The sequence below is a fragment of the Porites lutea genome, chromosome 10 (assembly GCF_958299795.1).
Source record: "Porites lutea chromosome 10, jaPorLute2.1, whole genome shotgun sequence".
Taxonomy (NCBI): domain Eukaryota; kingdom Metazoa; phylum Cnidaria; class Anthozoa; order Scleractinia; family Poritidae; genus Porites; species Porites lutea.
Genome location: NC_133210.1, coordinates 21,529,842 through 21,552,671, shown reverse-complemented (window position 1 = coordinate 21,552,671; position 22,830 = coordinate 21,529,842). Strand labels below are relative to the sequence as shown.

The following is a 22,830-nucleotide window of genomic DNA, read 5'->3' as shown; positions in this document are numbered from 1 at the left end:
TTGTAAGAAATAGACTGAAATACCAACCGTTCGTCCCAGTGATTCCTGCTAACAGGAGACTGAAAGAAAAGAAACGCATCCTTTAGCGTAAAACCAACTCCTTCCCTAAATTCGACTCACTTTTTTCCTCTGATACACACAACAGGGGTACCCAACGAGACAGAGGCACCCGACGAAAATCCTAGGAGAGGAAGGAAAGCAAGAAATTTTACAAAAAATGTTCCGAAAATTCTAGATCTCAAATCGTCTTCCGAACAGATATTTTCCGAAAATTGACGTTGGGTGCCCCTGACGAGAACATAGTTTAAAACGACTTTACAAACTAATCATTGCTAAACGTATATTAATTAATATTTAAACGGTAGATATAGGCATATTTTTATCTCCTAAAATTTTCATCTGTTCGGATTTCCTAGCTGAGAGTCTAGTGATCCGAAAATTTTAGGGATCAAAACTTACCTTTTCGAAAATTTCAGCCAGAAAAAAGGCTCCCGAAAATTGTAGGTGACCTTTTTAGGGTAAAAAACCGTTGAAAATAGGCAATTATACCATTTTTTAGATATTCGAGAATCCTAGGAGATGTAGGCAAGCAAGAAATTTCACAACAAATGTTCCGAAACTCCTAGATCGCAAATCGTCTTACGAACCGACGACCGAACCGATACAGCCTCCTCCTCAGGCGCTTCGTTTTTCGCATGGCAGAGGCGAGCGCGAAACGCAAAGAGAGACGTCTGGGTACGAGGCAGGAACCGATATGTTCCGAAAATTGACGTTTTGTGCCCCCGACAAAACGAACGATCTGGGCCCAGTTGCTCGAAGCATGGTTGGCGTTAACCAGCGTTTAATACCTTGACAACGTATTAGTTTTGATACTGCTTAACCAATGGTTAAAGCTAACCATGCTTTGAGCAACTCAGCCCTGGCCGAAAAGGATGTTTATTAGCATAGAAAGCCTCTGGCCGCGATTACCTTGTCTAGCGGTAAAAAGATTGGGAGTAAGTACCTTATGTATGGGAACATATATTGTACCGGATCAAATCTTCAGGCTTCAGACTTTTCACTCGAGCAAAGAAGGAACTTATCGACCCATATCTCTTACGTGCCTCTGCTGTAAGGTGATGGAGCATGCATAGCAACCTGAATAAACATCTGTCTGACAATAATATCTTGTCTCATCTACAACTTACATGGCTTCGGTGCTAATTTGTCCTGTGAAACCCACAGCTAGTTCTGACGTTTCATGATTGGGCCAACACCTTGAATCAGCATGGCCAAGTTGATGCAATTCCGCTGGATTTCTTGAAGGCTTTCGACAAAGTCTCCCATACTAAATTACTACACAAGTTAGCCCACTGCCGCATTAATGGAAAGACGTTTGCTTGGATTGCTGCTTTTCTCCGTAATCGTACCCAATTTGTGGTCGTAAACGGCACTCATTCAACCACTACTCCTGTTACCTCTGGTGTTTCACAGGGCTCCGTTTTGGGTCTGACTCTCTTCCTATTGTTCGTAAATGATGTCACCCAAGTAGCAAATTCACAATTACGTCTTTTCGCTGATGACACTGCTTTACACTGGACCATTAATTCCCTACATGACCATCAAGTGCTCTAGGAAGATCTACTTAACCTAACTAAGGGGCTTCTGATTAGCAGATGGACTTTAACGTAACTAAGTACCATCTAATTGTATTACAAAGAAACGGAGACCCTCCAAAGTCACGTATACTGCAAATTCTGAGGCATCAACAAAAGTCCATGAACGCGACTATCTGGGAGTTACATGTACCGAAACCCTTCACTGGGATGCTCACTGCTCTAAGGTAGCTGCAAAGTCAAATAAGTCCCTTGGTCTTCGTAGAAGATCACTGAAACCATGGAACGAAGAGGTTACAGAGAGAGCTTATATGTATATGATACTCGTTAGGCCTACGCTTGAATATTCATCCTCTTCGTGGAATCCTTACACTGACACTGAAATAAAGCGCCTTGAGCAAATTCAGAAGAATGCGGCTCGCTTTGTATGCAACGACTATAACATTGCAACAAGTACTTCTAGCCTTGTTAAGTCCTTAGGCTGGGATACTCCAGATACTCTCAAACACACGCGTTTGTTCTACCAATCAGTGCTTTTTTTATAAATTTCATAATAATTTAGTAAACTGTCAAACTCTTAGTCCAGTTAAATCCACCGAAAAAATTAGGTTCACTAGATCTCACCAACTTACCTATTGCCAATTACAGGCAAATGTCTTAGTTTTCAGTTAGTCATTTTTCCCAAGGGTTATTAGAGTCTGGAGGAGTTACGTCATCTTCTACATTGGGCTCTGTGTTTTGCCTGCCAGATGCCTTCACATCTGCACAGGCTGTAATCGCTGACCGGTACTCTCGCAGTATTAGAGGAATCTCTATCTTTTCCGGGAGGATTTATTCCAAGTTCTAAGTTTAGTTTTAAGTTCACAAATAACTCCTCAGTGCCGTGTGGTTCCGGCTGAAAACGGGGTGTCTGGGATTGGTTTTGCGAATTGTTGTTTGTTGTGGTACAATATATATCCCCGTACATGAAGTACCTACCAAAGAGAGTTGGGTGTTGTCGTGAACTAGTCGTGAACGGACATCTTGATTGTGTTTTCCACGTACTGTGTACACGAAGTTATGTTTGCCGTGTTCCTAACACTGCTTTTAGCGGACATTACTTGCACATCTGGTAAGTATTTCATAGGTTTTCTTACCTCAGCATCGCTGGAGTAACCCAAGCTCACGCGGCTTGTTAGGCGTTTTCGTAATTTATCACTATTAACGATAAACTTACGGGATTTAGTGTTTTTATGCTTTAATATTCTTAACATTCTTAGCTGCATGACTTACGATTTATTATTTTCATAATTATTTCAACTTTTTTATCTATAATGTACATAAATTGGGAGGGGTAGTTAAAGGGACTGTGTCACGATACTGCGCTTGCCTGTTGTAAGTTCTGACAGTAGAGACCTTTAGCATCTGGTTAGTTGGTACTTCATGGGAAAGTGCAAACTGCAGTTTGCCGTTACGCGTTTGAAGTCGTTGCCGGGATTTCAAATTTTAGCTAGGCGTTCAGTTCAGTTAAGTTCATTTTTATTTATGTATTGGTCAAATTGAAGCTTCACATGCCCCCCCCCCCCGGGCAACCCCCCGGGCATTTGACTTTTTTGAAAATTATTGTTCGAATTCCCCCCTACCCGGGCCAAAATGCCGTTCAAATGCCCCACACTGGGGTCCATTCAGGTGATCAAATGCCCCCACCCCGGGGACATTTCACAGGCACAAAAATGACAGAAGGACGGCGGAAACGCCTTCAGTTGTCGAACAAAATCTTTATAAATATAACAAAAACTGAGAAACACTGCTAGCATATTTACTACGAACAAAAGTCTCGTGCAAAGCGGCGGAAATCGCTGCTACAAGGTCACTGAATGCTCAGCTTTTCTTTCTCATGCAACATACAGAGCGTTCTATAAAAAAGATCCCACCTATTGAGATTACTACATCATGACCATTTCACTGACATGCATCATCGCTCACCTTATTAATTAACATACTTGCAGTAGGTCAAAGTAGTTGACCTGAGCTTTTTATTTTATTTTATTTTATTTTATGTTGTTGTATTGAGTCGCCGCTATAGGTATTGTATTTCATTGTAAACACAACAGTAAAATACATTCATACATTCAAAGCCTGAATCCAATGTTAAAAATTTTAAATTTAAATACTTCAAATATGCCACAAAGCTTTAAGCCCTTTCCTCGTAACCAATTGGCCACAAAGGCACAATCTTTTCCACGAAAATCCTCTAACACCGCGTCCCCCATAGCTCGCCACGCTAAAGATTTTACATGAAATCGAGGGTGCAGTTCAAATTCCCCACCCCTAAAGCATGGGGATCAAATTCCCCACCCCCTGGAAGACTCTGATAATCAAATTCCCTCCCCCCCGGGATGGCGAAGGTGTCAAATGCATGTTGACAGGGGGTTCATTAAGGTTTTGAACAGGAGGGCAACTGAGTTTGACACCCGGGCAAAGAATTGGCAAGGCCTTGCCCCCTAGGGGGGTCCGGGGGCATGCTCCCCCCAACCCTCAAAGTTAAAATTTTTGTTTAGTGGCCATTTGGCAATCAGCTCTTTGGGTTTAGTCGCCAGGGGAAATTTTTAGGCGCCAAATTATATTAATAAATTAATATATCAAAATTGTCCTTAACAAAAGCATTTAGCAAGTTTAACTTAAAATGTAGCACTGTCTATAAATTACTCGTTTATTGTTCAAGGCATTAGTTACTGATAGTCTGAGAATAAGGTTTGCAGGTTCATCTCCTTGAATCAATACTGAAACGGAATTGTAAAGACAATTACCATTTCCAGTTGTCTTTAGGGCCTTCAATCCTTCTGTATAATCCCCAGTTGGTATATGAGAGCAGAACTTAACTCATCCTCTGTTAATGTGTTCAAAATTTCCCAGTCGCAACTTGATAGGCGACCTATTTTTTTTTTCTGATATTTGTTTCGCTTATCTTTTGCGACTTTTGTTGATGATGAACTTGTTTCCCCAACTAACAAATATTTTTGGAGATTTAAAATGGCGTTTTTAATATCGCTAGACATTGCGAAAGCCTGACAAAGGCAGGAGAGTAAAGGAAGATCGACAAGTTTTCTAAATCAAATCATTGCTTTATTGAGATAACGTCGCGCACGTGAAAATATTTCGCAACGAGTTGTACTGGGAAAAAATGTTTTTCCCAATCAATTGAAAGGAACCTAAACAAAAATGCCGCTTACAAAATAATAAATTTTCTTTTTCCTTTATCATCGCTACAGGTGTTAAAAAAAAAATTTTTTTGCAACAACCATAAGCTGTCAGTTTTGCGATGTTTAGTTTTGCTTACAATTATCACTTTTGTTTACCAAACCGAGATTCAACTCGCAGCACGGTTCACATGTTACGGTTATCACATAATGTTCTGTGTTGAATTTGCACCAATTTAGCTCTCCCTCTTCATGTTATTAGATTGTTTCAGTATTGATTCAAAAATATTTATAATATGTGGTCCAGTTAAAAAACCACCGAACTTGGCTAGACAAGCATTCCTAAGATATCGAAGAAATCGTCACTGTCGACAAGCAAGGCGCTTCGATTGCGTGCCATTTGTCACGTGTCAAAAGTTAAAATGTCACGTGCAAGGCAACAGACTGAAGGCGATTAGGGGAACGAATGCAAGTCAAGTTTCATTGATGTTCATTTTCAAAACGCTTAGCTCTGGGACTATTTTAAGTTTTCAATTTATTATATAGCATGTTTTTCAACGGAAAAGTAAAAAAGTAATGTAATTCAAATCAGCTAGAATAAATGTTCTTCATATTTCAGTAGAAGTGATTACCATTTCTGTTTCTATACGCCACAACCCGAACCTATTCTTCACGGTCGCCAGCTTGGCGACTATTCTCCAAATCAAGTCGCCAGTTCCAAAATTTTAGGCGCCATGGCGACTAAAATGGTCGCAACTTGGAGGGTTGCCCCCGAAACTTTTGAAATTCTATAGTCCTAGGGATGTGTTTTCCTGAAGCTGCAGACAATGACTTTCAACAACCAAAATCATGATTTGATACCAATACCCACCACACAAATTGGACTTTTTGGTTCTCTTTTAATATCTCTGCTCATAATAATCTTTACTCAAAGTGTCAAGAGTCAATGTCAGAGTCTACATCTTTAAAATTTCAATGACTAGACGGGAGGAGCACTGTTTTAACGTGAACGCACCAAAAATTAATTTATTGGTGTAAACCATAAGACGAATAAAGAATCATGCTTCGCTTCGTTGAACATGATGATTAATCCATTCAATATATACAGGCAAGTAAAAGGTTAAATCACAAAGAAGTCTACTCACCTCTTGGCCTTTTCTCTACTGGAGGCCCTTTGGTTGAACTGAAAAATTCATCCGCTATCAAACGCGTTCTTTTCTGGGCCGCCATGTTCATGTGCTTGCAACACTGATACATTTTAGGTGGTCGTTTATGAAGCACAGTTCTTTTCGCAATGTGTTATTGTTTTTAACACATAACGAACAAGGGGATTTGATGCCGCGTGTAATGAAGTGGAAATTGCACGGCAAAGTATGTTTTACACTCGATAAGACTCATCAAGAAAAGGGCACGATTGTAACTTAAAACTGTTTTTGATCGTTCCTTGTATTAAAAAGAAGTTCTTTGAGATGTAAAGCAGCCGGGCAAAGTCGTGTTCACAGCCGGTCAATTTGCCCGGTGCCCGGCCCTTATTGAACCCCCTGTGTTGAAGCTTCGATTTGACCGATACATTAGCCAAAATATAATACAACAGATCGTTTTCACTGGCACGCAACAAAAAAATAAATTGGAAACCATCCAGTGGAAGATGTCAAGAAAATGAAATGTTGTAAAAGATTAAAATATAAACAATTTGTCCAAGTCTCAGGTCTTTGTGGCCCACAGTTTCTGAGTTATTTGCCAAAACATTTCACGCACCTTTGTGGAGCTTTGTATATATGGAGACACGGTATTGGTGAACAGTCATGACTGAACGCACAGAGCCTCGACTGTAAGTACCGCATAGGAATCCTTAGTACATTGTACTAGCTTTCCTAACATACCTTCACCTAAGTCATGCTGGCTTTTCTTCCCCCAGAGACCAGTGAGGCGTCTTAATCTATTATTATGTCAAGAATTATGTCGATACATTGAAAACAAAGCAGAAAATGCCTGTAGGAAAACCTGACATAATTGCTTTCTGATTTTTTTTTTAAAGTAGACGTGGATAGAAGAAAACGCCCACTAAGTATGATCCGTAAAAACTCTTTTAAGAGTCTTTGTTTGAGTGTCGCCTTTGAAAACATTAAAATGTATTCAAACTAAGACCCAGCGGTTCATTCAGTAAACAAAGTAAAATCGCGGTGAAAATAAAGTCTGAATAGTAGAGCAGTCTTTGTAAAACAAAACATTTTTGATAGGCGAGATTGTCAGAGATGAGGAAATCACGGGGGAAATCCTCAGAGTAGAAAATTTTGACAAGTTTTTTGAATCGGCGTAATGCGTATTTACTTTAATACGATAGACCGTAGTAGACGGCTAAAAGCAAGCAGAGCATAATTAGTACATATTTCAATACGCAGAGCTAGGTAAGGATATTTCGAATACGCGTATTTCGAAATCCGTCATTATTTTATTCGGCGCGCTTTAGTATCATCTAAGTGCCTGTCTGGTGACTTCCGGGCTCCTCCTTGCGATCCTTTGAAAGATACTCGTCCCTCTCTTGTTAAAAACAGTCTAAGGAGGTCTTGAAACTGACTGCAATAAATTAAATAATTTCTGTCTCTTCACTATCAATTGTTCTGTTATTACTGAACTATAATCTAACTACCATTAATTAACTGTATTCGCTTTTGAACGCATTCTCTTAAACTGTTTGCAAAGTGCACTGTTCTGTTCCAACCCTTCAGGAAGGGCTACCGATGCATAAAACCCTAAACACACGCTACTCTTAAAATCAAAATTCCACTTTCATCATTGTTTATACGTAAAATGTAAGGGACTCTATTGCGCTCACCTATTTATTATTCTTCCATGAAAACCCGGCATAAAAATCGCACGAGTCAGTATTGATACATTAAAATTCCTGACAAAATAAAATTCCACAAGTAAGAAAATTAAAAGGAGTTAGTTTAAACTAGCAACATGAGTAGAATATGTTACATCGAACTGTATGGGACGTGCTGTCTGCCAGTTCAAAAAAGGAAGTTAGTTTTAAACCAGAAACAGAATTAGGATATGTTACATCAAACTGTATGGGATGCACCATCCTCCAGTTCAAAAAATAAGTTAATTTTAAACTAGGAAAAGGGGTAGAAAATGTTACATCGAACTGTATGGGACGCACTGTCCGCCAGTTTGAAAAAGAAGTTAGTTTTAAACTAGGAAAAGAGGTAGAAAATGTTAAATCAAACTATATGGGACGTGCCGTCCACCAATTCGAAAAGGAAGTTAGTTTTAGGGTAGAAACAGGAGTAGGATATGTTAGATCGAACTGTATGGGACGCGCCGTCCACCAGTTCGAGAAAGAAGTTAGTTTTAAACTGGGTAGGATTTGTTACATCGAACTGTATGGGACGCGCCGTCCGCCAGTTCGAAAAGAAAGTTAGTTTTAAACCAGGAACAGGAGTAGAAAATGTTACATTGAACTGTATGGGACTCGCCATCTGCCAGTTCGAAAAAGAAGTTAGTTTTAGACTACAATCGGCGACAAAATGAGTTGAGACACTTTGCCCAAAACTGGGCTTTTTTACGTTTTATTAACTTCAAAAGGAGGAAATATACAGGGCTTCTGATATTTCGCGGAAAAAAAAGAAAAATTTCGTGGGATTTTCAGGGGCAAATTCGCGGAAAAATTGGCCGATTTCGCGGGATTTTCGCGGAAAAAAAGTCAAAATTCACAGAAAAATAGGTGGATTTCGCGGGATATTCGCAGGAGAAAGTCAAAATTCGCAGAAAAATCGGCCAATTTCGCGGGATTTTAGCGGAAAAAAAGTCAAATTTTGAAGGATTTTCAGGGCAAGTTCTAAGAAAAATCGGCCGATTTCACGGGAAATTTTGGGGGGAAACTTTGCCAAGAAACAATCAGTAAAAAACAGCCGATTTCGCTGGATTTTTTTTGGCAAATTTCGCTAAAATCGATCAATTTTGCGTCGATATGACCAGCGTTGTTTAACATTTTTTTAACAGGGATAATCATTTGCTCTTTCAACAACAGTTCGCTCGAGAAATGAGCGAATGCTAAAGCTATTAACATTAAGGTTAGTTCCCAGTTTTTCGCAACATTAATCTAAGAACGCCTGGTAGTTTTGGGACGTTGTTTACTCGTTGCAGTGATGAAGTTTCAAGATAAATTTGGACGTTTGGGGTGAATAAAACAGGTCTAAAAGCCAATATAAGTATTTAATATGTTTTGCCGACATGTATTTGGAAATATTTTTGGCGGATTTCGCGGTATTTCGCGTTTTTTTGGGAATTTCGCAGGATTTCGCGGAAATATCTGAAGCCCTGAATATAGCTTTCCTCCCCCACCCCACCGTGCAATGTTGTGCCCTTGTTCTAGCTACCTATTGAAAACAACAAACACCCCAACTTTGAATGGAGGGGACAGGGGAGGGGTGCAGATTCTTTTGTTCTCCGAAGTTACCCTATTTAAGTACAATGTCTCAACAATTTTGTCGCCGATTGTCTGAATCTCAAAAGTGGCCGTACGACGTTTAGAAAGTTAATCAAATTCATTTCTTTATGCTGGGATGTAAGACCCCTGGTGGCTTTTTATTTGCTGTGTTCGACTTCATCATACCTATTTTAGAACAAGTAGAATAAGGCGATTTCGTTATTTTCAGTGTGTGACATTTCGTGTCACCATGCCTTGACATCGTGCAATGTGGCGCGTCACGCACGATTTCTTATTCTCTCCTTTATCGAAACACATTGAAACAAAGAACAAAGTGAAAAGGATAGAAAAGTTAATAGATTTCTAGGCATTAAAGTAGTTATAATGGCTAAAATTGCTCTTTAGGAGGAATTTCCACGAGTAACCACGAGTAACCACGATGAGTATAAAATAAAATAATTTGATTATCTTTTAGGAACAAAGTTGGTTACTCGTGGCCAGTCTCCTCCTGACCTCATAGTTTCTACTGTAAACTACATTCTTCAAAGACCCTTATGGCTGTATGGGCAACGAATCTGCTGCACAGATTTAGCGATGCTATGCAGCTTTGCTGTGCATTAGAAGTTGGAACATTTTTCCTGAAAATTCTCCTGCGCATAGCAATCATGGCTGTTTTATCGTCCATCCCACCCTTATCAAATAGCCAAACTTCGAATAAACACTTTCAACTTACTAGGGATATATTCAAACATAATATATTACCTGCCATCGATTCCTACCGATCACACTTAGTTACCAGAGAAAAATCAATCATTCGGTACGTGAGTATGCTGCGTAATTATTTGAAAACAGTACCGAGTACAAAGATTGTCAAAACTAATTTTCCCTCGAAAAACACAGGAAAGGGATTATATGGGTATCTTATCTATCTTCTGAAGAACGACCCGGTGAATATAGTAATCTCAACTAGTTACCGTCTCCTGACTGGTGCTAAATAAGCCAACAGCGCGTAGATTTCGATTCAGACAATCGGCGACAAAATGAGTTGAGACACTTCGCCCAAAACTGGGCTTTTTTACTTCAAAAGGAGGAAATATAGCTTTCCTCCCCCATCCCCTCCGTGCAATGTTGTGCCCTTGTTCTGGCTACCTATCGAAAACAACAAACACCCCAACTTTGAATGGAGGGGACAGGGGAGGGATGCGGATTCTTTTGTTCTCCGAAGTTACCCTATTTAAGTACAATGTCTCAACAATTTTGTCGCCGATTGTAGAAACGGGAGTAAGATATGTTACAGCGGACTGTATGGGAAGCACCATCCGCCAGTTTGATAAAGAAGTTAGTTTTAAACAAGGGAAAGGGGTAGAAATGTTACATTGATCTGTATGGGACGCGCCGTCTGCCAGTTCTATAAAGAAGTTAGTTTTAGTCTATAAACAGGAGTAGGATATGTTACATCGAACTGTATGGGACACGCCCTCTGCCAGTTCGAAAAAGAAGCTAGTGTTAGACTAGGAACAGGAGTAGAATATGTTACATGGAACTGTATGGGACACGCCGTCTGCCAGTTCGCAAAAGAAGTTAGTTTTAGACTAGCAACAGGAGAAGTACTTTCTAACTGACACTTTTAAAAAAGCTTCTGATCTCCTCGCGCTTCAAAAAATTGCCACAGCCGTCTCTGTTGAGTCTCGCGCCCAAAAACAAAGCTTCGTGTCCATTAAAAATTAAATTAGGGTTGGGGCTTAGGCCGGTTCAAAACTAGAAGAGTATTTTTGTTAGGATTGAAAAGGTCTCGCTTTCAGCGCAAAATATATAAGCACAGAAGGACACAAACATGTTGTCATATAGCACCACATAGCTTAAACATTCTTTACGTTTGTGTGTCAACATTCTAGCTCATTCTCTTGACTTGGTCAAGTTTTCTCACGTAAAAATATTGAAATGTTAAATTACAATGATTTTCTCGCATGAGGTTAATAATGTAGGAACTTAATGTGTTATTCAGCTCTAGAGCATTTGTTACATCACAAGCCTCAGCATTCCGGAAGTTAAAAAATGCGTAGCATCTGGTTGCTATATAGTGACATAATCATCCAGTTGAGTATTTATCATCGTAACGCTTTTGCGGTCAACTAGCACAGCAATGGTAAAGTACTTTAATTAAAATCGTTTTCAAACCCCTGTGGAGGAAGTCTGTTAATTTTTGAGTCGATAAATGCACTTCTGACGGTCATGCGGTTCAATTTTTCATAAATTATAAAAAATTTTGTTAAGTGGGAAATCTACCTACGGTTCGCGGGAAACGGAACTCTATAGCGGCGCAAGACGAATGTTTCGAGAGTCTAGGATGTGCTCTACAAACCATTCACCATATCTATGCAATGAAAGGTGAAATCACTGGCATGATAGCTCCTGCAATGGTAATTGCATCAATCCAGGTTGAGACCGTGTTCGCTCCAGAAGGCTGCGACAACCTCGTTTGGCGTGCTTCTCAGTACTTCCAAAACATATTGTGATCGGTAAGTAAAATCAAGGACTTAGTTTCTCAAGCCATTTGATTTCTCCACCCTATTATTTGTCTGAGGATTCTAGCAAACAAACAAGTAAATTTGGATGGAAGATGAAATTGTCTCCCTAAATGTGCCAGATAATATTCTCCAGGATGGCTGCACAATTCAATGTGTCTTTCAGGTCAGCTCTAATTTGTAGTTTGTGTAACAATTGCGATCTCCCTATTTTTACTTGAGCTTTCTTTGATTAAACTTCCACAAAAACAAAACAACGCAGACATTCTCCTGTATACCAGTGACTCGATCAGCTGGAAGAAATAGTTGCTTCCAAGTCGGGTAAATGCCTGTATTTACATTTATCCAATCTTGCACACCGCAAACTCAATCACAGATATCCTAGCGTGATATAATTATGCCTGAGTGCTTCTAGGATATATAACTCGTTTTATTTCGACGTGTAGAAAAAAAAATTAGGCAGTTGTCCTATTTTCTTGCTGGTTCATCCAGGTTGAAGTCCTGGCATGATGTTATTATGCCTGAGCACTTCTAGGATATATAACCAGGGGCGAATCTAGGGGGAGGGTGCAGGGGGTGCGCACCCCCCCTCCCGAGATGACCTGCGGTTTTCTAATACAACTGGTATTCTACAAAAAAAAAAAAAACTATGTGGTTTATTGGTGTTGAAGTAGAGCAAGAGACGAGTGCACCCCCTCCTAAAAAAAATCCTGGATCCGCCCCTGATAACATGTTCAGTATTTCGACCCGTAGCCAAGAAAAAATTAGGCACCTGTTCTATATCCTTTCTGGTTCATCCAGGCAGAAGTCCTGGCATGATGTTATTATGCCTGAGCGCTTCTAGGATATATAACACGTTCAGTATTTCGACCCGTAGCCGAGAAAAAATTAGGCAGTTGTTCTATATCCTTTCTGGTTCATCCAGGCAGAAGTCCTGGCATGATATGATTATGCCTGAATGCTTCTAGGATATATAACACATTTAGCATTTCGACGCATAGAAAAAAAAATTAGGCAGTTGTTCTATATCCTTTCTGGTTCATCCAGGCAGAAGTCCTGGCATGATGTTATTATGCCTGAGCGCTTCTAGGACATATAACACGTTCAGTATTTTGACCCGTAGCCGAGAAAAATTAGGCACTTGTTCTATATCCTTTCTGGTTCATCCAGGCAGAAGTCCTGGCATGATATAATTATGCCTGAGCGCTTCTGGGATATATAACACGTTTAGCATTTCGACGCGTAGAAAAAAAAATTAGGCAGTTGTTCTATATCCTTTCTGGTTCATCCAGGCAGAAGTCCTGGCATGATGTTATTATGCCTGAGCGCTTCTAGGACATATAACACGTTCAGTATTTTGACCTGTAGCCGAGAAAAATTAGGCACTTGTTCTATATCCTTTCTGGTTCATCCAGGCAGAAGTCCTGGCATGATATAATTATGCCTGAGCGCTTCTGGGATATATAACACGTTTAGCATTTCGACGCGTAGAAAAAAAAATTAGGCAGTTGTTCTATCTCCTTTCTGGTGAAATCATCCAGGTTGAAGTCCTGGCATGATGTTATTATGCCTGAGTGCTTCTAGGATATATAGCACATTCAGTATTTTGACCCACAGCCGAGAAAAAAATAGGTAATTGTTCTATATCCTTTCTGGTTCATCCAGGTAGAAGTCCTTTCATATAATATTGTGCCTGAGCGCTTCTACAATAAATAACACATTTAGCATTTCCATCCGTAGAGGGAAAGATCTCTTTAATATCTTATCAATGTAAATGTACTACACAGCATCGGGGAGGTGGAGCACTAACGAAATCGAGAAATATTGAACTATAGATATTTAATCGTTTTTTCCTGTGTATTTGCAACAAGGTCGACCGCAGACTTTCATATGTTTCTTTTTAGACAGCACTGAATTTTTTTTTCTGAAACCAAAGCTGTACATTTTGTCAGATACCGCGCTTTTAATTAATTATATTTCTCGCCCTAGGATGATGACATGATGGCGTGAAAATTGATGCCTCTATCATATTAGATGCGAAATACTATCAGAGATTAATGGAATAGGGAATGTTGCAAGCTACTGGGTATCCAGCTGAGATAGCTGACTTTTACTTGGCTATCTCAGCTGGATACTGAGGGGTTTTTTGGTTGCTAAGATAGTGCGGCTCGTTATGGTCTGGCAGCTCAAAATTCATGGCCAAGCAAATGAACCATTGAACAAGGCACCGTCCTTAAAAATATATTACACTTAACAAAGCGAAGAAAACTTTATGGAATGTTACCGGATCTGCGAATAAGCGAATCAAATTTATGGAGTCATACAATTACTGAGCACAGTGTAGGGTCATATCATAATAAAGCTGCAGTGATATAAATTTTTTCAGTGTGGAACCGTTGTTTTCGCTGAGAAACTAATTAAAAATTTCCATTCTTACCTCATAGTAATCGGTTTTTTTACCTTCCTTTCACTACCAATGGGAAAAATCCAGCATCCTTCCTTGATATTAGGCTGCATGTATTAGTTGTAGTGGAGTGTGAACATCCACCTCACATTCTGATCTATCCTCACTACGTCCAAATATAAACAATTCCCGAGAAAAAGAAGCAACAAGGAGGTGAAGTGCTAGATCCACGCCAAGGCAATGTACTCCAGTAACAACGCAGGCGTTGTGGGGAACCGAGTGATTTTAGGTACTTTAAAAGCACGCAAACAAAATTATTCTGGCGCGAAATGAAGATTATCTTGCAATGTATGCTGACGGAATTCGGGCAAATTGATCGCAATTCCCAAGGGGTCGTCCTGTGTTTCTGCGGGAATAAATGTTAGCCATCGATTAATAATAATTTCTTTATGCTGAACATGAATCTCATTTGCGGACTCGATTCCAGAATAGTCTGATAAAAATTTAAGCTAATTGAGAAGGAAGGTCATCTATCTTGGCGCTTAATTCTCCTTCTTGTAAACAACTTTATGCAAATTTCTGTTGACAGTTGAGCCCTTTGCGATAAAGTGTTGCGCAATGACCCGAATGAAAGCTCTGCCATATATTTAGTGACTTCTGATAATAAACATGCTGTTTGTGGAACAGACTTTTCGTCAATGCAAATCAACTTCTTTGTCGAAAATATCAGCGACAATTATTCTTCTTTGTGGAGGAGACTTTTGATCACATGCCAGGCAAAGAAAATGATCAAGTTTCACCGATGTTCATAGTAAAACAAATTGGGCAGATTTTGTTCTTTAATAACCCAATTGTTTTTTTTCGTAATTCCTAAAGTTTGTTGAACTGTATGTGTATTCCACTTCCTGAACCTTGAGAGTTTGAAAAGGTTTTACACTTCACTATTTACCTTTAGAGACTTTAGACACCACCGTGCGATGATACTCAAGGCGTTAAAGGGACTGGTTCACCATAATACGCATGTGTGAGTTCTGGCAGTAGCTAATTGTTTTTAAACCAATCAGAAACGAGTTAGATGAACGCAAGTAAATTTACAAAATTCAAATTCATTGTTCGCAATGCGAGAGTATTTCCGGGCATTTGGTTTGATTTTATATATCTCCATAATTCAAGTTTATTCTTTGCTACTCCTCAGATATATGTAGCAGCCGATAAGAATAAGATTTACAGCCCTGTCCTGCTTTGAAACAAACATTTACCAACGTGTATTTTTTACGAGGTCATACCCACGCTAACAAAGCAGTCACCAATAAGCAAGCAAAATTTGTAAACAAACATTTTATTACTGTTCTCTCAGTTCGCCTTAAATAAACCCAGAAATACCTACAAATAGCGCCTGGCCGGTGACAACATCATGCAACATATGAGTATAAAGATTATCCTTAATTGAGTATAAATTTCAACTACTTATCTGCAAATGAACAGATTCATTCGCGTTGCATCGGGTCAGTGTTCCGCAAAACAAATGTTATCGAGTAGAACACATAAAGAAACTAGATTATAAACAGAATATTCAGGCAACAATTTATTTTAAAAAAGATCAATTCTTAAACATATACGATCGTAAAGCAAAGATACAAGGAACATTTCAAGTAACCAGATCGGTGAAGATCATGCAGCCTGACAGTTGCGGTATAACTACAGGTGGGAGTCAAAAATCAAAGTAAAGTTGAACGAACTCGTGCCTTGAACCACTTTCCAAGTGTCATGTATTCTTTTCGCAAGCCACACACTACTCCTAGAACCATACCAGTTTGATCGGCTAAGCTTCTCTATCTCCAAAGACTCTTGAGAACGTCCTGTTGTCAGACAGCCACGATGCTCTTCTGAACCTCCATGATCAAAACATTATTTCTTGCATCTTCTTGAAACGTAACCAGTCAAACAAGACAACCACACGTTAATCTGTCTGTCTGCCCGCACCGTGACCACTACTGAAGTACAACTAGGCCAGCCAAAACAACAGATGTCGGAATAAAACGAAGGATTTTCAGTGATTTACTGGTAATGGCAATTTCGAATTTAGTGTTGACCCAACAAATTTATTTTGAATAGACAAACAGCGCGCATGCGCATAACTGTGATCACGTCCCTTTAACTTAACTCTACAACGTGTGAATGCATTTTTCACCCAGTTGCTGTCAAAAATGTGAACGTCAAGATAGTAAAAACGATCTATTGCCAGTGTAATTCGATATTCCTTAGGGAAAAAATATTTATAGCATTCATTATTTGACCGGCCAAAATCGGGGTTTGTCTGGGCTAAAAAATATTTGGCCGGACATTATGACCGGCAACCTGCTGTCTGTTATTTTCAGCCCTGAAACCTTGCTATTTTGACTTTACAATTTGATGATGTCACTGTGAAAACCATCTATACAAGAGTACAAATAGGAATTGTGTGGTTCCAGAAAATATCCATACCCCCCAACGGAAGGGATTGGATTTTCCAGAGGGGATGGGGGGTCAATTTGCCTAATTTTCCAGTTGGGAGCGGGGGGTCACCATAGGGAAATATTTCCAGAGGGTTCTTGTGACGGGTAAGAGAGTAACAAAGAAAAACCACAAAAATTTACCACGACAATTTATTTTCAAAGAGCTACTAAACCTATGGATTAATGGACATAACGAACATATTTTGTCAGTCCCTTGGCGTGACCTCTCATGCAAAAACGTTCCTTACAGTTTGCCGTTTTCGAACGGATTTGGTATCCATTTGAACGGCTCGGGGTATCTGTTCAAAAAAAATTGTCATCTTTTCGAACGACTTGGGCTATCTGTTTGAAAAAAGTTGATCTGTTCGAACGGCTTGGGATATCGGTTTGAAAAAATTGTTATGTTTGAATGGCTCGGGCTATCGGTTCGAAAAAGAATTTGTTGACAGTTCGAGCGACTGAAGGTATCTGTTCAAAGATAAATTTTAGCCAAGTTTCCTTCCCAGAACCATTTCATCGCTAGCCACTCGCGTTGAACGATCTGTTATTCTCCAGGTCACGTATGTTACGAATTTTGTTTACAAACGTATCATATATGAATAGTTACGCATCTCTGCTCCTTTGTAGCCATCTTCGCTTTCATATTATCAATCAATTATCAATGGTATCGACATACGTTTTAGTCAATACTTAAGTTTTTTTTTCTCAACAAGTTTCCCGAAAATAATATTTTTTATCTTTTACACTTTTGTAGTTTATGAGCCAGCGGAACAAAATTTTTCCTTGCATGTCGAGAACACAAAACACAAAAAATAATTTTTTTAATTGGTTCTATTTCTTCTTCTCTTGACTGTTTCTCTATCACAAAGAAGTTGCACAAGTCTTTTCCAGCACGTTAAACTTTGTGTGACAATTTTCTTATCAATGAAATCAGCTACTCGCAATTTTGCCGCAAACTCAAATATGTAAATTTGGTAGAACAAAATTCGATACTCACACTGTCTTATCGCGTGACAAGGTCCTGATCTCTTTAATTATACTTCTTCAAGTGTTGCTTTCTTCTTGACGCAGTGCGAGAAAAGTACAGTTATGTTTGCTACGCGACCTTGTATTTCATTTGCAGAATTGTACAATTCAACAGAAATTACGTGAAACGCACAAAATTTGTTTGTGACTTGAGTGCATAATGAGTTCGCATAAGGAATTCGCTTATCTGTTATACATTCAACAGAAAATGCATGAAACTCACAAAATTTGGCATCCTAGTGGACAAAAGGGGATTGGGGGGTAAATTTTGGGGGCCCGATTTTGGAAAATCAAGAGAGGAGGGGGCTTCATATGGCAAATCCCTTCTGTGTTGGGGGGGGGGGGGGTGGGGGTATGGATATGTTCTGGAACCACACATTGTAAGTTGGCAAGGGAGCCCAGAAGAAACCAGGAGGCTTATGAAGCCTGGGCTCCCCAGTCGCAAAGAAATAAGTAAAATAAAGTGAAATTCGTGGAGTGATATGTTAAAAATAGGAACTAAACAGAGACTGAGTTAAGTGATGAATTCTGTTACAAGAAAGAAAAAAAAAAGAACTATGAATTGGATCAGAAAACTTTCTTATGTTAGTAGGGCAGAAAGGAGTAAAATCGATTTCACAGGGCTGAAAATTAACTCCAGTTCTTGGTACCCAGCCAGGCCAGTTTCCTTGAATTCTTAGTTACCCAGGTCAACATTAAGTGGCCCTGGACTTCCAGTATATTTAAAGGAAAGAGGAATACGCTTTTAACAGATTTTGAGCTTTGGTCTCCCTAGCCTTTCGTCCAACTGTTTTGAAATGTTTGTGATCTTTTGTTTTTTTTCGTGATTTCTGTTTGATTCTTGCCCATCTTCCCTAAGTCGTGTTTTTTTTCGTTGGAGGCTGCTCACAATCAGAGAGAAATCCCCATATTTTGCCGGTCTTTTCCAGTTTATTTAGTATTCCAAAGCTGTTCACACAGGGCAGTCAAGGAAGCGGCAACGATGAAAGCAGACAGCAAAGTAATTTGGGTAAGACTTGAGTCACGTGAGAAAAATCAAAATGGCGTCTCAATTAATTGAGGATCGGCTCTGAATTGTTTAGGATTTAATCCTTTGCCATTTAAAACTATAAAATGTTCATAGGACTCAAAGAAATTAGATTCAGGGAAAAGAAAGAAAGGTACTCCAACTGAAGAAATTGTCATTTTATTTCTATATTTTTGAGTTCCTACTTACAATCGTAATATAAGCTTAATACATGAGGCTGTATTTTTTTTACATCGGGCTTCTATTTTTTAAGCGTATTCACCTTTTGGGCGATTCAACCACAAATTTTCATTGCCCAGCTACAGTTTTAGTCGCCACTGGCGACTTGGCGACCGCTAAGTTTCAGCCCTGATTTGAACTACGTGTTCAGTGTTTAGTGCCATCATGTTGTTTTTCATCAAGTTGAAGTGCATGACTGTTATCACCCAATAAATAAACTCTTCCAATTGGCAGTGTTTTTTTCGCATAAATGCTTTATGTCGGGTACCACAAGGAAAACACACAAAGGGTAATGGGCAAAATTCTGGTGGCAGGGAAGTGCTTAAATCTAGGGTTAAGGGGACCAGGAGAGAAGCCCTCCTGGGGGAAGACAAGATCGAGTGGTACAGGGGGTAGCCACCCCGGACAGGAGTCCTGATCAGTCTCCGGGGGTGAGGCCCATATCCCCCAGTACAGGAACTAAGGGGAACCAGGAGGGGTAGCCCTCCTGGGTGGAGTACAGATCAGGTGGGACCGGGGGTCCTCACCCTGGAATGGATATTTTTCCGGACCTGTCTCCAAGGGCTAAGCCTTACTGTGGGGTAAAGTGCAGCCAGGGCTTGCACTTCCCTGCCACTCCTTTTATTTGGAAGCCAGTCAGCAATTTCACATCCCCAGAACCTAATGAAGGAATGAGACCTAGTCAAGTATAACACCATAATATAGATGATTAACCCTTAAGGATACATATAGATATAGGGGAATAAAATAATAATCTGCTTAAAATACGTTCTGGTCGTGCTAAATAATTCTACTCTGCTACTCTGCCGGCAAATATTGGAATATGCCCCCAGAGGTACTTAGAACTGCTGAATCATTACATGTTTTCAAATCCAAAAATTAAAAGCATTTATGATAAATAATCAATGCTGCTCCTTTGTACTTAGTTTTAATTATCACTAGTTACTGTAGACACAATGTATATAATAATTTTCTTGTTTGTACAATATCTTAAACTTGTACATAATATATAGTATTACTTTATTCTAATTGCCTTTGTCATTTATATTCTATTTATTTTTGCTATACCTTCGGAGATATGAGCATTAGTTGATGCTATCTTTTGGAATTCAAAGTGAAATACAGTTTTGATTTGATTTGAGATATATATAGGGAACATAAGAAATAATCGAAGAACTAAACAATTAGGTTCCAGTCAGACCAAAGGGTGGGTGGGAGGGAAAAAACGCTGTTGTGAATGAACCGAAGCTCTAAGAGAACAGACTGGAAAAGGACAGTGTACCGCAAAAAGAGGAGCACATGTGCATGATAAGCATGTGATAATATGAATGGAACCCTTGTAGAGTCTAGTAATATATCATGCTAAGTTACAGTGGACTTTGCCAAAGAAGAAGGATACATTGTGTTTTGTTGTAAACAACAAATATACTGCTGTAACCAACGGTTTCAAACTGTGTTCTTTAATATCTGTTCATACACATATGCGCGTTCGAAATCTATAGCAAAAATACAGCAATTATGATGAGAAAGGATTCTACTAAATTACAATTCCACAGAAAGGAAACATTTACCCGATGATTGTCTCCAACGTTCGTTGTGTTTCATGCACGATCAATTAGTGATTGTTCAATTATAGCTTATTAACAATTGTTGCATGTTCACGCGTAATTAATTAATCTAGAGTGAAACACATTGTACTCAAACAACTAGTTAGTGTTCATTGTTCTTTCTTGTACTTTGAGCTAGTTAATCTACCATAACTTAGTACAATAGCTTATACAAATGTTGCCCGTTGTGTGACATAAGAACAGAGACATGATTGTTGCTAGTATGTCCTAAGTGTGCTTTCATAGAGCATCATTCTCGGGTTTATTAACACCGTAACAGTTTATGCTACCATAAACTTGAACAAAAACTGGATGAATTCGTTGATTCGAGATCGAAAATCCAACAAACACGTCGCAGGTGGATATGAAAAGCTATTTCATGCCTTTTTACATATGAGGCTGTACAATTTTTAGTGGCAAAAAACCTTGCTGTAAGTCACTTACCTCTGAAATCCCTTCCTGCCATTCAAATGTGAACTGCAAAAACTGCAATTGTGACCGCAAGACCTTGGTCGCGTGATATTTTGTGGTTTGCGGTTTGCAGTTTTCCGTGAAAAACCTGATGCTAAAGGTCTTCAGTAGCTGATAATTGCCAGTCTGCAGAGTATGGCAGGTGCACGCAAGAGTCTTTTTTGAGCCATGTCCAGCCCTGGCCATGAAATCCAGAGTTTCTTCACTTCTTACTTAGTTCCACATTTGTCAGAGGTGTGGAAGTGTGGAGTAGTCTGACAAAGTAAAGATATTGTCGCACCTTTCCCCCAGTCATGAACCTCTTGTCATTCTTTACTTAGTTCCACACTTCTCAGAGGTGTAGAAGTGTGGAATAGTCTGACAAAGTAAGGATATTGTCGCACCTTTCCCCCAGTCATGAACCTCTTGTCATTCTTTACTTTGTTCCACACTTCTCAGAGGTGTGGAAGTATGAAATAGTCTGACAAAGTAAGGATATTGTCACACTTTTCCCCCAGTCATGAACCTCTGAGAAGTGTGGAACTAAGAATGACAGAGGGATCGTGACTAGGGAAAAAGTGAGACATTATCCTGACTTTGTCAGACAATTCCACACTTCTACACGTTTGAGAAGTATAGGACTTGGGATGAGAAAGGAAGGTAGGGCTATTTCACACTTCCACACCTCAGAGAAGTGTAGAACTAAGGATGAAAAAGGAAAGTAGGGATCTTGTGGCCAGCGCTGGACATTTGTGTCTTTTTTAACAATATGTACGTAATATTAGGGCCTAAAAACGGCATTGTACAGGCAAGATCTTTTCAAGTTCTGCCATACTTTGCAGATGGAGCAGATTGTTTTTAAACCAATCAGAAGTGACAGGCTATCTGATAGAGTGCGATAAAAAATCAGAAGTTGTGAGATATTTTCAGGGTAGATTGTGCAATAAGATAGGATGCGGTAAATTATGCGATTTTTTCAGGGCAAATTTACATTGTTTTACCAGGTTTCAAAGAAGAAAAACCACTTTAATGTTGTTTAAAGGGCAATTTGAATGGACTAATAAAACATCTATTTTAACACAAAATGGTGAAATTTGTCCAATTCTTTTGACACGGAAAAGAAAAAGGACACTTGCTTAATATGACGCCCTTACACCGCTGTCCACACTGCTTGTCTCTAAAATCAAAATGGCGGCCCAGATACCGCGATCGAAGGTTTCAGCTGTCTTGCAAGGCCTTGTTTAGGGGTAAATCACTTTAAATAACATGAAGATTGGGAAAATGTTTCATTAAAGTTAGAATTCATTGTTTACTTTACGTGAATTTTAGCATTTTTTTACGAATTATGCAATTTTCCTCAAATTGTGCGATCGGATGCGATTTGAGGTCAATTGTGCGAAATTGCACCATCGCGTAGTATCAGATGGCCTGAAGTGAGTTAGATACATGCAAGGAAAGTTACAAAGTTCAAATTTATTGTTCGCAACATGGGAGTACTTCTGGATGTTTGGCTTGATATTATATATCCCCATTATTCATGTTTATTATTTGCTATGCCTCAGGTATTGTGTTGCAGCTGATAAGAATAAGTTTTACAACACTGTCCTGCCTTGAAACAAACATTTACCTAAGTGTAATTTACAAGGTCTTTTACGTTAATGGTTAACAAAGCAGCCTCTGATGGGCAAACAAAATTTGTAATAAACAAACCTTATATTACTGATCTCTCTCTTCACCCTATTTAAACCTAGAAATACTGCAAATACAGCCTGGAGTGCCGGACCTGTGACAAAAACACACAGTGTATAAGTATAAAGATTATCCTAAAGGAACAAGTCAAATTGAGCATAAATTTCAATGCTGATCAC

The 22,830-nt window shown here is 39.2% G+C and overlaps 2 protein-coding genes across 2 annotated transcripts in view; one reads left to right on the top strand and one right to left on the bottom strand.

The window, feature by feature from the left end:
* LOC140950277 (cell adhesion molecule DSCAM-like) overlaps nucleotides 1–22,830 on the bottom strand; it is a 265,680-nt gene that overhangs the window by 88,476 nt on the left and 154,374 nt on the right. The window lies entirely within an intron of this gene.
* LOC140950301 (protein amalgam-like) overlaps nucleotides 2,570–22,830 on the top strand; it is a 70,626-nt gene continuing 50,365 nt past the window's right edge. The window contains exon 1 of the mRNA XM_073399528.1: nucleotides 2,570–2,706. Coding sequence (XP_073255629.1) covers nucleotides 2,655–2,706 — 52 coding nt within the window. The 5' untranslated portion in view covers nucleotides 2,570–2,654. The remainder of the gene's footprint in view (nucleotides 2,707–22,830) is intronic.